This window comes from Sceloporus occidentalis, unplaced genomic scaffold, assembly GCF_023333645.1.
Source record: "Sceloporus occidentalis isolate IW3139 unplaced genomic scaffold, rSceOcc1.0.p SCAF_25, whole genome shotgun sequence".
NCBI lineage: Eukaryota > Metazoa > Chordata > Lepidosauria > Squamata > Phrynosomatidae > Sceloporus > Sceloporus occidentalis.
In genome coordinates this window covers 5,959,852-5,977,569 of record NW_028317005.1, presented here as the reverse complement: position 1 = coordinate 5,977,569, position 17,718 = coordinate 5,959,852, and the positions used below count along the sequence as shown (strand labels likewise).

General features: G+C 38.5%; 1 protein-coding gene across 19 annotated transcripts in view; it reads right to left on the bottom strand.

Annotated features, from left to right (window-relative positions):
• Positions 1-13,315, bottom strand: part of LOC149300311 (muscleblind-like protein 1) — a 54,496-nt gene extending 41,181 nt beyond the window's left edge. For all 19 annotated transcript variants that reach the window (XM_089485407.1, XM_089485405.1, XM_089485406.1 and 16 more), the window contains exon 1: positions 13,142-13,315. In XM_089485407.1, the coding sequence (XP_089341533.1) occupies positions 13,142-13,315 (174 nt within the window). The remainder of the gene's footprint in view (positions 1-13,141) is intronic.
• Between the last annotated feature and the right edge of the window lie 4,403 nt (positions 13,316-17,718).

The following is a 17,718-nucleotide window of genomic DNA, read 5'->3' as shown; positions in this document are numbered from 1 at the left end:
CAATTATTAATGGAGTAATATAAAAGCAAAATGCAATTATAAGAGAAAAAATGAATTTTCAAAAATACAGTACAGCCAATTCATCCTAAGCAATACTCATTAGTAATATCAATAAGAAAAGGCAATTTGTATGGTGTCGGATATATTACTCAATATACGTATTAGCGGAAATAATCCTCACGATTGGATACATTTAGTACCCAGTAAGCTCTTTAATATGCATCCTTTCAAATGGTTAAAGATAATAAGTCAGTGAACCAAAAGCTGCATCAGAATGTCTTCTTTGTGCTCCGATTATTGTCACTGATTGGTTGATTCAAGCAGCCACTCACTGGTCGGAACCCCCTCTTTTAAAACAATGGAAGTAGTTTGCATGCATGCGCATGATGGGGGGGTCTTGTTAGACACAGAGCCAGCGCTGGAGTAGAAATAAGAGGGGGGGTGCAGATTTAAAGTGACCACTCATCTTATTTTTGCATTCATCTGTAAGTGATGGCTCAAGTGTCCCTTTAACAATAGGGTACAACTGTTCTCTAGCTGCCTTTGACCAGAGAGCACCAGTTGTCGACTGAGGATTTTTAGATTGTCCTTAAGTAAAACTCTCATAGTATCAAAAATGAATCTAAAAAAGACTTTTAAAAAGTTACGATGGCAGAGAAGTATTTATTTTTCCATTTCCATCTGTAGGTTATAAACAACAAAAATAAATATCCAATGAGTAATAACTAATATTGCTGATTTTTCAGTTACAATGTTACTATAAAAGATGCCTAGCACATATAGATATTGTGTATGGGCTGTTGAAAGACTTTGTAGAACGGGATGTAGCTGGCTCATTTTAGCCATTTGACTACCAGTTAAAAAGCTATTGTTATGGTGATGAGACATGATTGCCCTGCCCCATGAAGAAGCAAAAGAGAGAAAAAAAATATTCAGAACAAATTGAGCCAAGAAAACGTGAAGATTAAAAAAAACCCATTGTAACATTAAGGATGGGTGTATTCATTAGGCAAGTGATGAGTTTCCAGTGTCTCAAGCATGTCCAGATGTCTTAAGATTTGGGTTTTGGCTTACACATAAGAGTTTCAATGTAATCAACAACATATTTAGAAACCCATAAATATTCACTGGAGAAATCCCCCCACCTTCGTTTTGTTGCAGATGAATTATACTGAAAATATAATAATGTTGTTAGTGGTTCCAACCTACGCATAACAGAACTGTGAGATGAATAGAGCATGTCTCATAGCAAAGAACTAACAGGTATTCTTCATACATGGCAACAGCATACAATACGTCTGTATATTAGCTACCTGCCAGGAACATGCTGCGCTGGAAAGCCTATTTTATTGTAGCTGTTGGTTATGAAACTGATTGTACAGAGAAATCCAACTTTAGGGCCAACAATAAGCAAGATGACCATGAATAGCTTCAAGAAGGTGTGCAACGTTTCCCAAAAATTACATTTTGAAGTTCAGTACACTAAATAAATCTGTGAATTTGCATCTTTAAAAGAAATCAAACTAAATAAGCAACATAAATATAATTTGGACCTGTAGGAGCGGTCATTTTAACTTCCTGCTCAGGGGATTTGGATGAAAATGCTATTCCTGGCCTGCTTCTGTTCTTTTGGGAAGCAACTGATTGGCAATGGCTGCCTTTATAAAGGGTGGTGGTGAATTCGTTTATATAGCAGTTATGCCCCCTTTTCAAGTATATGTCTCCAAAACTACTACAATAACTGTACCACAGGTATATTAACAGTGTTATATTAACTAACAGTGTTATATTAACTAACAGTTCCCCTTTAAAGATCTTAATGTGATCTGCATGGTTACACCGGTCCCACATACATGTAAGCAGACAGACCATGCACGAGTGAGAAGAATGGACAAATAATTGTTAAAGGGGAAGTCCCGTGGAAAGATAATATTTTTCCTCTAAGCTGCTGTATATAGTTAACAAAAGTTTAATACTAGATATAAGTGGATTTTATTTTATTTGGCTCCAACAATGTAAGTCACCAGAGTTGTCAGTGATGTGATATTTTGGGTGGCTTTCCCTGACCAAACAGCACAGCAAGCTGATTCTTTGTGTCAGTGCTAAAGGAGTCCTTTTCTCTATAGATGTTCATTAGGATGATCAAGACTGAGATAACATTGTTTACCATAAAGCGTCAACTTTTTTCTGTCTAGTCGATTGAGGTAAGACAACAATGATAACACATATGCATAAAACACACGCAGCTGTCTAAAACATTGCGTTCTACATTAAAGACGGATTGCAGCTCTTGCTCGTTGGATGACGTGTTTTAGGACAAGACCATCTGAACTGCACACGTGTTTTTTCAACTGTATAGTACCATAGCTGTCATCCATGTAAAAAAAACCTTGTGAGCATGCATTTTTATTTCATAACATGTTAAATAACATGAGAGAGCATTTTCTATAATGTTAGTTTAACCCCGCAGCCTCCTCCTGTGTGTGCCGTGTCCAGGAGACCCTGATCACTTGGGACAGGGATAATCACCCAAGTATAATTAAACTAAATAACGGCCCCCGTGTACACAGGCATCAGATGTCTTATTAAAACTTATATCTTCAAGCCAATATTGATTATTATTACAAAGGGACTCCAGTAACCCATGAGCTACATATGAGTAAAATTAGAACACCTTTATGAGAGTTGGAGTCTTACCCAAGTATATGAATATTTCCCAAGAAAACTATAGGACCCATGTAATAAGGAAACAGAATGCTGGTAGTTACATGAACAGTTATCCTATTCATTTGTGAAAATGTCTAGTGTACGGTGGAGCTACTGCCAGCCTCTGAATGAACACCATTGTAGTTCACTCGTACCTACTTCAACTTAAACAAATTAGTCATGCTCTTTAAATAAAAGATGTGCTTGAGTATGTTTTCGACCCAAATGTAAATGCATTAATTATATCGGTATTCTGTCTCATACAAAGAAGGTGCATATTTGACCCAAACAAGGCAAATCTGTAAACTCAGTGATATTGCGAATTCATTATGCCCCATCAAAATACCAAAAATACCAGTGCCAGATGAGTCACAATAATGTCCATAAAAGCTTTTATTTTTATAGGGAAAAATACTAACAACCTCGTTCCGCTATAGAATTAGTCTTGTTGGAATTAGAAATCAAGGACCATGTCGTAAATGAATCAATGTGTTAACGGGCTATGTGGCGGGTATAGTATTCAAAGCCATATCCTCGCAAATGTTATAAAATCATATGATGTTTTGTTATTGCAAAAGAGATCTCAAAGGGAAGTTAAAACATGCTGTCATACAAGGGCAAGCTTCATAAAGATAGTGGGAATTTAAACATGCATGGGATAGGCATATGACTAATCTGAACCTAACACCGAAAAGCATTTCAATGCCTCAAGTGTAAGAGACCTTGCAGGGTGTGTATGAACCCTGATGTGTTCTCTGACATAGAACGGGATACCCAGTGAGATTAGGTAAACAGGGCTGTAGTACCTTGTCTTCTGATCACTGCGTTATAAGCATGCTGGGAGATCAGGGTAAGAAGAAGGAGTAAAAAGCTAAAACAATAAATAATAAAAGTGTGTGATGTGAGAACATAGTTCTGGTTCAATTGCAATGCCATGTACTTACAAAGGTGATTGTGCATCACAACTTGTCTTGCACTGCAACTCCCATTATCCTGGCCATATAAAGGCGAGACTCGTTGGCAGCCGCTGAACACTAGGAGTTTGCCTATGCCTGCTCTAAACCCCCAGCATGGCGATGAATTGCAAATAAAGACACGGTATTCAGTGCGTGTCAGCTTCTAATTCCCCAGTCTACCAAACGCATTTCAGAGTAGCAGTCATCTCTGACAGAAAACCACAGGGTAATAATCATTAACAGTGGCTACACTTGTGTTCCTATAATTGCTAAGTGCTATCGCAAACTCATCCATAAAAAAAAATAAAAATGTAGACAGCGATTATTTTGTTTCAACTATATTAGCTAAGCAGAGAGTTAGTTGTGTACCTAGGAGAAAAAAAAAAAAAAACCTTCCTTGTGCTGGAGATATCATCTACGAATACCCAAGAAATGTTGGCCATATTGTACTTATTACAATAATAATAATCCCTGCGCAATCACTGGGCAATATAACGAGCTATAAATGGCAAACCGAAATCCCACTTACCTGTTTCATGAAATGACACACAAAGCCCTCTGGATTGTAAGCTTGTGAGCAGGACCTGATGGGTCAGTTTGTCTTAGACTATCTATTCTAGTTTTATCAAACCCTGTGAAAATGTACTATGTAAACTTATTTCTACTGATTTCATACACATTGTTTCGATCACTTTATTGCAGACGTCCCATAAGTTCTTGACAAAGTTCTTCTCCCTAGCCTTGTCTTTAACCACCCCAAAGTATCTCTCTTTGACCATTTGAAATGTTGGGACAGGGGGGCATTCTGTCACTTCGGTTATAACGGACAGGAGCGTAGCGCCTTATACCTGCCATACATTATCTATACAATCTATGAGGTTCTTTTCTATTGTTTGCAAAATTGTTTTAATTCTACGTTAATATTTAAAGGACAATTGGCAATACAATATTTCACAATGTTTTATCACATAAATAAAAGCTATGGTAACCTATTATTAAGCATTAATCCTTCTTTTTAATCTATTTTATTAAAGAAGAGCTAGACACAAGTATGTAAAATCCAGAAAGCCACTAGAACTTTTCGGGTGGAAAACCTAGTTTGATTTCTTAGAACTGGGGACGCAACCACATGGCTTACTACATAAGAAAAAAAAGAGCCGGTTTTAAAATTTCTGAATCTACAGCTATTTCTTACAGTAATAGTATTTAATAGATATGGTATTTAAGTTATAGAATTATATATACACTCAAAAGTTTGGGGTCACTTAGCGGTTTTCATGGAAAACAAGGTAATTCCTAGCCACGTCACATTATTGATCAGTTATCCTCTTAAACTTGGATTAGCCAACTCATTGGAACACAGGAGTGAAGGTTGTCCTCTACGCCAATGAAGATATTCCATTAAAAATCAGCTGTTCCCAGCTACGATAGTCATTCACAACATTAACACCATCTACACTGTATTTCTGATCCATTTCATGTTTTTTTAATTGACAGTTTGCTTTTCTTTCAGAATTATTCTATTAATTATAATAATGATATTATTATTAAAGTATTATATTTGTCTATGTATGTATATATATATGTGCATATTCTTTGTAAAATTAAAAAGGATACCTTAAATGGAATAAAGCCCCTGAGAAGTTCTCAGTGTTCTCCATGCTAGATGGCTCTAGTCATGAAAATAAGTTCAATGTCATAATATTTACTTGGTAGATTGAAAAATGTTTTAAGAATAAACATATTTGATCTTCACAAGGACTGACAGTTGTTTGTAGAAACTCTCCGCATTCCTTGAATGTAACGTTTTAGTTCAGGATCACACCAGCATGCAGAACTCACACACTCATGTCAAATGCTTGGGCAGCACACACACCCAAACACAACGTCTGCTACAAGCTGTCAAGACGGCTGCATGGAGACAACGCCGTGTGACTGTCATGAGAATCCCCATCATCTTCCAGGATCAGAGATGCGTCATAACCCTGTCTTCAGTAATTAAGTAAGAACTTATTATTAATCTGTATACACATCATTTGAAAGGACGAGATGTGGCCAGAAATGAGTGTGGTCAACGTTAGTTACTAGACTAAACCTTGTTGGAACTTACTCATCAAAGCAAACTGGAGAAAGTGTGGTGCGAGGTGCCCATCTGGAGTACACTTTGGTTTTATGGTAATTTTACCAAGTTGAAAATTTTGCCCCAGAATAAGATACAGTTGGTTCACTATCTAAGGTCAGATATACATCTTAACATAAAAACATACAGTGGTTTGCAGGGATCAGAACATGGCAGGTTTTATAAGACACTTTTATCACGACATTTGAGTCTATGAGGCTTTTACAGTTACATTGTAAACAGTATTGTGAGGCAAAATGGGTGGGGGGGAGTACTTTGTTACCGAAGTGTTAAGTTCAGCACCTTTAAAACATTTTGTACAACTTTTGCGTTTGGGAAGCCTATGTTCCCTTCTTTGTTAATGGTGGACCAGAAATGCCTTACTTACCTATACATGTCCTCAGTCTATAGCCACTACAACATCTTTTTTACAAATATATAATGGAATGTGACATTTTTACAGCAATGTACATATGCTCTTTATCTCTTTTTTATCACATATGTGATTTTCTATACGTATATATATATATATATATATATATATATATATATATATATATATATAAAGAAAACTATGCTATAGCATTTCACTATTAGACTCCGGTCCTGCTGTTTGCTGCAGTGATGGGAGACGAGCTAAATATAGTTGAATGTATTGATTCATTTATGACCTCTTGTGTTCCCTTCTACCCAGTCAGCAGAGGACAGAGAAAATATGCAGTAACCATCAGCAAGTGAGGGGTATGAGAAAGGACGGAACTTGTCACCATTAAAGCAGAGGTCTGTCTCTGTACGCTCCACGTTTCCTGGGTGCTTATATCGGATGCTTTGCAGTAAGGCGGTGGGGACCATAGGACATGTGTATTTCCCAACTGTCTTCAGCTATTATAAGCCCAAGCCAACTTCTGGCTTCAAATGGAGCTCGAAGGGAATTTTTACGTTCACGGGTTAAGCATAAAGCTATCCTGAATCTAAGGCAAGATCAGGGACTGATTATGACCCGGATCTTACATCAGGAGAAACGATGGGGCAAATGGTTCTTACCTGCCAAAATCTATGTTTCTATGCTTCAAGCGGGGTAAACGGGCCGCATGCTGCAAATGTCTAGTGTGTTTAGCTGCCCTAATTTCAGTCCCATTAACTTCTAAGCTACAACTGAACCCTGCTGAGCTCCACTTTGTTTAGACTGTTGCTTATAATAGAACTCGACATTCAGACACCTCTCTATAGTATATGTGGTTTAGTCAACTACTCTAGTTGGAGGGCCCTCTAACCCGGTTTGTTTCTTTAGACTACTTAGATTCAAGAGAAGTTAATAACAATTTTGGGATTCTAAAATGGCTTTTGTGATTTGTTGTTTGTTTGCCTTCTCCTTGATCAATAGAAAAGTTATCTAGCAAACCCTCAACTTGGCAGACTTTTTTCTCTCCACATTTAAACTATTTCTAACTGTCTGACCTTAACCGGTGACCGCTCATGAAAGCATCAGTGTTTGGACGAGGAGTCACAGTGTAGCAATTGTGAATTGATCCAGAGGGCATCAGACTGAAGCCCTACCACCTGGCCTGCACTGGGAAGGCGACTTCTGGTTCCTGAGCTCCTGTAGGGTTAACGGTCATGCTCGGCTAGCTTTACCCTAATTTGCTTAATCACTTTTAATGATGTATAATGAAACACAACCTACAGTAATCAGTGGAACATCTATGGCTGATTTTATGATAGGTCTGCTTTAAAGAGCCTTATTATGTAGCTCAAGGAATTTAAAACACATTTTTATGTTACAACATGTCACCTCCATCTGCCCACCATACGGCTACCAGCCGAGTAGAGCAGGATTGGCCTTTAGCCCATACTTTACTAGTAGGCAGGTAGGACATTTTAGGAATAATAATAATATTCATATGGTTGGCTAGTTTTGCTGGCAATCTTTAAACCTGAAAATATATCAACTGTATTTGTATGTGATCTGCTCTCATAGCCCTTTTAGGTTCAGAGAGAGAGATTGACAAATTGTACATTACTGCAGAATAAGATGCTACGTAAATACATAACACACACACCACACACACACATTTTATATATATATATATATATATATATATATATATACATATGCAATGATATAACAAAACTGAAATATGAAATAGGATCTGAATAAAGACTTTATTCTGTGCTTTGCCTGTTTTTTTTGCAGTTACTTCACTTTTTTTTCCATCACGCATTTATAGAGCATGGTTTGCAACCTGATTCTAGCCTCACAGTCAAAAGCCATGAATCGGCCTTCAGTACTGAAAGAGCCTTAAAGGGAGAAACAAGTGTCTGTTGATGATTCATGAGTGTTTCGCTTCCAATCCAAGTTTAAACAGTTCAAAAACAGCCTTAGAACATGCTCAATACAGAAGTAAACACTCGTGACAAGCAGAGCCACACTCCGAGCCAGCAAGGAGGCTGAATTCGACCCTTCTTGCTTTTAGATGTGGGCCCTATTTTCCTGGGATTAACAACACACCCACTTGACAATAACAATAAAGAAATAAATATACATTATTGACAAATTTGGTTTGGATCTAGGAGCCAGCCAACACCCTCATTCTCATTTATTTCCCCTGGTCTGCAGTTAAAGGATGTTAATTGGGCAATACAACATAAAACAGTGCTGCACCACTTTGTACAAGTGAGTATTTTACACCACTGGCTAACACTATACATTTCTAAAAATACACACTCTTAACACTATGCACACTAAATATGGCACACACACACTGACTCCAGAGCTATACCTTTACACACATACACACTAACTCTGACACGACAAAATACACCGGTATACACTCACATTCACTACTCCCCTCTACCTGCCACGGCGCTTCCTTCTAATGAATTTGGCACCCTATGCCTGTCTGCCGGGGCGCAGGTGCCATGTGGCACCAAGCGGGGTCACATATTTTACATTACTTGACTTTGGTCCTGTTATATCTTTCTTGACCACTTCCTGCACCCTCCCATACACTGAACTCTCCTTTCTCTTCTACATAAACCAATTATCACTGAAAGTGAGGTTCGTAATCTTCTTCTTTCCTCTTGTCCAACTAGATGGCCCCTCAATCCTATCCCGCACTCATCCTCATGCCAGTAGCACCTTGTGTTAGGAAGGGATGAATGTGGGCAACGTTTTTAAGATAGAGATGGCAATTTTTTCATATAGACTGAATGTGGGGAGTGAATGAGAGGTCAGAGTCAAGGGTGACACCAAGGCAGCTTGAGAGGGCGGAAAGATGACTCCTGTCTATGCCCTCATTATCTCCTGCTTTGACTATTGTATCCCTGTCTCTTTACGATGCACCATGAATGCTGCTTCCAGAATTATCTTCATCACCCGTCACTTTACCAACACTTCTCCCCTCTTTCAGTCTCTTCACTGGCTGCCTGTGCACTTCAGGATGCATTTCAAAATCCTGATTTTTACTTTCAAAGCTCTTCATAGTCGTTCCTCTACTTACATCTCCTAACTCATCTCTAAATACACTACAAATCCAACGATCTCCGTCTGCCCTCTCCTCTGGTTTCTAGTTCACATGCAGGCTTACAAGATTTCTCAAGGGCTGTCCCAATCCTCTTGAATGCCTTCGGTCCTTCAAAAATCCCTCAAGATACACTTCTTTAAGGATGCCTAGAAACATATGTGTTAATGCCCTTCTCCTCATCTTCATTACCTCACCTTTCCTAACCCCCCTCCTGCCTTTGGTCCATCCTTAACAGCAGCACTTTTACCTCTTGTGTAATAGACCCTAACATTCTCTAGATTGTAAACTTGTTTGAGCAGGGCCCTCTTCACCTCTTCTTTCTCTAAGTCAAATTGTTATGTTTTATATATATATATATATATATATGTATATATATATATATATACTACTTGTTATGTTTTGTTTACACATTGAACAGCTGAACATCCTAAAAAGAGTGAGCGTGTTGTTGGCTGAACATTACGGGAAGTTCCATGGCATCTCAAGAAATGCCTTCCTCAGTCTTATTTCAGCCTACATATAAAGTAAAACAATTACTTTCAAAGTATCTAAGAAGGGGGAAATCTCCTATTTTAACAGGAAAACATGTTTGAGAACACTTGAGCCGTTTCTAGGCTATGCAGGTGGTAAATGCATTATGAATCAGACCTCCATCACAAGGCTGGGGACCGGGCTGGTATTTAGTCTGGAAAGGTGATACAGTCTGCGGTAAACCTGCAAGTGGCAGAACCCAAACAACTGAATAATTCATCTAGCCTGTCTCTCCATCTCTAAACAGCTGCCATGGATTACAACTCCTATCTTTCTCAGCCAGAAAATGCATGGGGGGGAATCAAAGAGCATGTTAAGTGTATAACCGCAGGTTGTTTAACATGACACACGTGACATATGGTTGAAGAAACAGCCAAGAATGGTCTCTGGAGTCGGCGGTGCATGTGCCGTCAATTGTGCCCGTTCATGTGAAAAAAGAAATCTGGATCTGTAATGCATGTTAAATGAAGCATATTTCAGAACAAGATTATTGTACAGTAATACTTTACAAAAGCAATTTTAATGGCAGACGGGAGATGCAGCAACTTATTCTGGAAAGTCCAAAGATTAGAGAGATGTATTGTCCTCATAAATATTGCACGGGCTGCTTTGAATTCTTGCCCTTTGCCGTCACCCAGCAGGCAGAACTCTGCTCTACTTAGCAGAACACCCCTGGGGCACTGGCCAAAACCAGAAAAGCACAGCTGAAGGGTAATGCCATTTCATGGGGCTCCCTAACGAAGACGTAGTCTAAAAATAGTTTTGCCGATGGAATGTACCTTTACCTCTCATACAAAAAAAAAAAAAAGACTTACCCTGAACTATATTCTTTACCGAACCCGGGCAGACAGCATTCATGGTACAAATAGTTCATAGATGACGCTTCCACTTTTGGATCAGCATATGCGTCTTAACCAGATGAGGCATTTGAAGAGACTTTTAATTCTCCAAGAGCCAGATGCATGCACTTTAGCGATGCATTGCCACAATGGCATTCTAACTGAAGTGCACCTGTGCAGATACGACAGAGGTATGAACGATTTGATCTACACGATGTACTTGCTAAAGTATTAAGCAAACATGTATGTGCTATGACCAGACTGTTGTCAAATAATTCTATGTCTTGTGACACATGCATTCCCACAGTGTCCTAAACCCATCACCTGCCTGTTGTGATGCTGACAAGTGCAATGTGACTCAAGTCTGGAAATCTCAAATTGGTAATTCCCATGAGAACAGGTAGTTCTAAAGAAAGTACATCAAATCACCTCTAAAGTATCATAAAGTGCTCGGGCTAACCTGCATAACATAAAAGGCCAGCGTATTCCATTCAGGCACATCCTGTACCAACTGCCACAAACATCTGCTTTTGACATTAAATACAAGCTGGGAGTCAGTTTCAAGTTGCAGCTAAAAATGTCACAATGGTATTTTTGGAGGTACAGAATTGTACCATGCTAGCCGTGGGAATGAAAAAGAGCAAATTTGGTAAAGGTGATAACTTTATTGGTTAACCAAAATGCGTTACAGACTCCTTAGGTCTCTTCTTCAGGCATATTACACAAGGTAGTCTCAAAAGCTTGCAATCTAATGTGATTCATTAAGCCAAACTGTTTTTGGAAAAGCCATGTATCAGGAAAGATTGCAAGTGTTGAACCATATTTGCCAAAAAGACAAACGTTTTCTTTGATGTTTGGATAAGGTAAATGTTGGAAAAGCATTACGTTGTGCCTCTTTAAAAACATTGATATGGTCATCTGAACTACTGCTACCTCTCCCCATTGAGGCATGTTATGATTATTGTCTCATCTAGTTTTCTACAGTGTGAACACTTGTTGCTGATAACCCCCCAAAAATAAAAAAGTAGCACTGTTATGTCAAACACATGGCAGCAGCAAAACACCAAAACGCCAACTCAGTTTAGAAATACGGGGCACTTACCGGTTCGATAGATCCTACTTGCGGCATGGTCTGCATTGCTGGATATAGTATTGCTAATAGCATTTTAAATTGACAGAACAGATTTTGTTCTGTGTATAATATTTATATATATATATATATATTTTATTTTTTTCCCACCTTCTTCATTTGCCTAAATCCATTAATTATAGCACAATATAGCAAGAGATGTCAAATCCAGTATGGTATACACTGAGGCGGGGTGAGATGGGGCAATACACGAGACAGGTATCAAATCAATAATTCCTTGAACCTGTCATCTGGTTGTATTGCACCATTCTGATGCATATTAACAGCATTTTTACTGGTTAACTAGGATTACTAGGATTACTTCTGCACCTACAAGGAAAGCTGAATTCGTATCCAGATGCTCCTCTTGGTGGCTTAGTGTTGAGGGAGTTAATGCCAAACGCCTGAGGGGATACAGGCTTCCCTGCACTCGATATCGCAATATGTTTATAAAGCTGCCTGTGCCAATATGTGCAGAACAAAGTGTTCCAAACATTTCCATGCATACAGTGCTCCCATAAATTGTAAAGGACCATCGAAGGCTTCGAATTAGTAGCAGAAATAACCCGAGAACTAAACTCGAAAACTTGACTTTCCAGCTCTGTGTATAAACACACACACCGCTGAAGTACGCACGCGCACGCGGTATCTTGGCACACCATGAAATTGTACAAAACCTGTCATCATTTCAAATGTACAATCTAAAATATGGAAATCCGCACATTAAAATTAAGACACTAACAGTTAAAACGATCAGAAGATTTTGTTCTGTATATTTTTAGTTGCTATTAACATACCTGCATGGTTTTATTCGATACATGACAACATATCACATTACTACCATTGCTCCCTTCATAAGTATATTTGTTTCAACTCATCTTTCACATTATTCTATGCGTCTAGCTGTATTTTTTTATTATTTTTTTTTTAATTGTCATACCCAAGACAAGGCCTTGATTTCACAATGCATGCTGATCACACGCCGATACACGCTTATTACTGTTCGTTTGGCAATTAGAAATGTTTTCGGTAAATTAATATACCTGATCAAAAACCGTAAATCGGTTTTTTTTACCTCCCCTACAAAAACAAAAATAAAGTGGCTGTGTATGCTAACACTAAACATTAAAACTGCGTAGCGTCTATACTTAAGTCACAAACTAGATCAAAACTTGTGACTTTGGTCTAAACTAATTCATCTAGATTCCTCTTTTTGCCCTACGAGCTGAAAGCTGTACGTTAATACAAAGAGCAGTGAAAAAAAGTATCAAGAGTTCCTTTCAAACATTAGTATTTACTTAATGTTTATCCCAAAATGGACTGTAATGTTTACTCACTTTCAATGAATCAAAGCAGGCGATTACTCGTCCATTTTCAACTTGGCAGCTTTTCGATGGATGTGCAAATTTACATTCTGTGTCAGGCCGCGAGCAGGTCCCTCTTTGGAATTCTCGACACACTTCCAACGTTAGCCATTTTGTGTCCCGAATTGGTGCCACGCTGACAGCCATTGTTAAAAATGTACAGGTAGTTGTTTTTTTTTTAAAAAACCCAAAAAACTCTCAGTACAAGAGAAATAAAACCGAAAACGGGTATACCGACGGTGGTAAAAGTTTAACTTCTCTTTGTTTGTTGTTCTTGGTTTTTTTTAACTGAATGGCTGTGCTCTCGGTATCTGCATATAGCTCTCTCACCGAGACAAGCAAGTGAAATGATATACAATTATGTTCTGCGAAACGTAACGATCACCCAGAAGAGCATGAAACCAAGCTTATACGGTGCTCTCAGCGACCCATTTGAAGTTCCGGTTTTGAGCCCAAAACGCAGGCATGAGAACGTGGCAAAGCCTCTGCTGACACAGAATTTCCCAGCTGCGCTCTCTGTAAAGTTGTCAGAAGGGTAATCTCCAAAAAGCTGATTTGGCAATAGGGTTTTTTTTTTTGCGGTGTAATCAATATTGATTAGTTTGGCATGGAGACGCAGCAATAACCAAGGCTTTTTTTTTTTTCTTTCTCTGTCTCCCTCTTTCTCCCTATTCCCTCGTTTCCTCAATCTCTCCTTGAAAAATTCTGGCAGCCAATCTCTTAATTTTTCACGAAACGTCTCCTTTTGGCTACAAGAATATCAGTGTAACGCGGTGCTTGATGCATAAAGCTTTCTCTTGATTAAGAACAGAAATAAGGGAATCGCCTGGGCTAGATCAGAAGGGTGGATGAGCTCTCGTTGCGGTCTAGCTGGCAGCAAGCAGGCAAAACAACAACAACAAAAAAATAATAATAATAATAAGCAGAGGCTGCTCTACAAGCGGGTCCAAGCGGCAGAGACGTCAGGAAAGGCACTTCTTAGTACCAACCTGTAGAAAAAACAAACATGTTACAATGTATCCAGCAGCACTTCACTTCTGTAGCAGTCAGTCCCTTCCCATTTGATTCCAATGCAGAATTCAAGCCTGTCTGTCTCTCCCCATGCAGAATACTTACAGAGCAGCATATTGCAGCCAGCCATCGTAGATTTTATTAAAAAGGGGGCTGTTTCCCTTGTGAAGCAATGCATGATAGGAAGATAACCAATCACAGATAGTGTTGCAGCAATATTCTGGGCTGGAAGCCAATAATGTGGGCTGTCTTATGAAAGGTTGTGCCTGTCAGAGTCTCATTACTATGCAATAAGCAGAGAAAATACCCATCGCACGTATATCTATATATGTATTCTTTTTTTTTCTTTCTGCACCAGCATTCACATGTGTGGGTTTTGAACTTACCCAACATGCAGCGTGCAGTTAGTGGGTTGAACCATATTATTTTCCAAAGGAAACAGCCCCCACCACCACTCCCCCCCCAAAAAAAATACCCCAAAAAGCAGAAGCGCTTGGAAAATTCCTAGATGAAATTGCAAGCCCTAAAACTGATGATGGCTCTGAAGCAGGCTCTGCTGCTGCGCTGCCCTGTGCACAGCCTGCATTTCAGCTCGCTGCCTGTAGCACATGAATATAAAAAGAAAGGAGGGGTGTTTTATAAATGGTACGGTCTCCTGGCCTATCAGGCTCACTTCCTTCTAAAACTATAAGCCGCACTGTCTCCTCGCACTCGTCGTTACTGTAAAACTTTTCCGTTCGGTAGGCAGACGCTCTGTCAGTACACCACAGACCAGCCAAAACGTCTGCACAAAAGCTCTTTCTATCCTGACATTTTCTGGGGAAAAAAATCCATACCACAAATCGAAATATAGCAAAAATTCCCTAAAAAAAACACTTGCCCGCACTTCTGTTTACTCCGAGGGATTCTGCTCTTAAATAGTAAATCGTTTTTTATTACGCCACATACATTAAACTGTAACGTTCTGTTCTCTGTACCAGAAAGCAGCCCTGTCGACTATTAACGTACACGTTCTCTTCATACGCAGACTATTATGTTTAACCTGATGAGTGCCAGAATGTATTGCTCAACTTCCTGGCATGACAAAAAAAAAAAAAGGGATAATGGGTCTTATTTTAAAATAGCATTTTAATTTGACAGATTCCATTACTTCACCACAAAATGGTGACACTTTGCCAGAACGGAGACCACGTGGTGGCCTCCGCCCTAATTTGATGACACACTTTGCAATACAGACAAGTTAGACAACGATTGCCCAAAACAAAAAGGTTTTATGTGTGAAAGGCAGAGCCTTAACCCGTGCAACAAATAACATTTCACAGAGCCCCCAACTACTATTACTTATTACTTATCATATCATAAACTACAATTCATACTTATACATAACGAGATCAATGCATTCTGCCCCGGACAAGCGCAGTGACACTAAATACCTGGTGACCTGTGACCCAAAAAGCCCATGTGTCTTGCAAACGCTACCCCGAGCCCGACTGGGGCATGACATTCTACAAAGACATGTTAATTAGTTCGCATCTACAATAAATACATAGGAGGCATTCGGGAGAGGATGCTGAGTTTTTATCTCTTTTTTACTAGATCGCATGAGATAACTTGGTCATAGTTGAAAATATAATCAATGCAAAACATTTAATAGTTAAAAATGGACAATGTCCTCGTTAAAATTATATTTGCTATTTCTAGTAAGTTAACATTATGCGAACATTATCAGTTCTCTTCCAATTGATAGAAAGGAAATAATACATGGTGAAGTAGCTAAAGTTTTCTTTTGGAGAAGCAAGTCCACTTCATACTACGTATTATAAATGTATCACATTTGATGTCACTATGATATCATAAATGTACAACAGAATGTATAATTCCCAGCTGTATCAGTAAACAAACAAGAAACGCAAGATTATTTCTAGATATAGAACTGATAATGTGCTTTTAAATTCACTGTCATCTCCAATATCCCCATGCAAATGGTGATTTTATACACTGTATATATATATGTTTACATTTAATACACATGCACAATATATTTAATTATATATGTCCATATAGTTAAATAATCCCATCCACCAAAGTTAGAAATAAGAACAGTTTTATAATACCGTAGATCATAAAACTCCAAAATGGAAAAGTTTATGAGATTCACATAAATATTACAGTGACTTTTCATCTGCAGGAAAATTAGATTAATACCCCCCATACACCCCCGCATCTTCCCACAGTAACTTAGCAAAGCTGCGGTTCACAGGGGGTTAAAATTGTTGCTTATAAAGCACTTAGTAACCGAAGAGATCTCCATGCTGGTCCACAACCGTACTGTCCCTGGAGATTAAAAGCAATACAAGTAACAGCATTACACTGATTTCTACAGCTACAGCACACTTATACTACAGAAACATAATTTGACTTAAAGTGACCAGTCACAAAAAATCTTTGAAATCAGCTTTGAAATCAGCTTTAATTCAGTAATTTTAATAATATAATTCAACCCACCTTCCATCACGGTATGGGCACTAAATGCGAGAGTCTACCCCGTCTACTCCTACATCATTTATAAAGCACGTTGCAAAGACACTAAGAGTTGCCATGAAATGGTCGCTGGCAAACATTATGTCCAAAGCTACATACATGCCATAAAGCCAAAGAGCCACATAATGTTGCAATTGAAATGGGAAGCCAGAAAGCTAATAAATGAATTTAAATACATTTCACACCAGGTGCCAAATCTGGTAAATTGAGGTAGATATATCAAATCTATGAGACGACTTTTCATGGGTAATGCCAAGTGACGATTAGATTACAAATTCTGGTCATGGACCTTTAAAGTCCAAAATAAGTTAATTGCTATGCAGAATTAAAAGAAAAAATAAGCCACATTAAACAAACAAAATGCCCATTCCCCCTCAAAAAAAATCATCAATGAGTTTTAATAAATACTATTATAATCACTGATGTTTACACTCCAACTATATGATCAAGTACTCCTGATAGGGACGTATCATTTTTACTGGTTCTTCTTTTGAAAAACAAAATGTTTGGGAAAGTCCAAGCTGCGCTACAGATTTTTTTCTTTTTGGATGGCTGGATTTCTTAATTTAACGTATCCATCGAACATTGTGATTAGGATAGTTCTGTCAAATGTTGTACAAGGCGTTAAGTTGCTAAATCTCCCTTTAACACAAGTTCAAGGTATGCAACTAAATGACATGGCACCTGTCCAGGTCTATTTTTTAGCCCCAGCAATGAGCAAATACAACAGCGAAACTATAGGGGTCCTTACAAACAACTGGATATTCCCACCAGGTGGTCCATTGTACAACATAAATTAAGCTTGTTGTACACGGTCAGCCTGTTGTCCACACTATTTAACATGAATGGTCAGCCTGTTGTCCACACCGTTTAACATGAATGGTCAGCCTGTTGTCAACACCGTTTAACATGAATACACAGTGCAAGACGTCGACGGGAATAAAGAGTACACAGGGACTGACACATGACACTGGCGTACATGCTTTAAGTAAATAAAA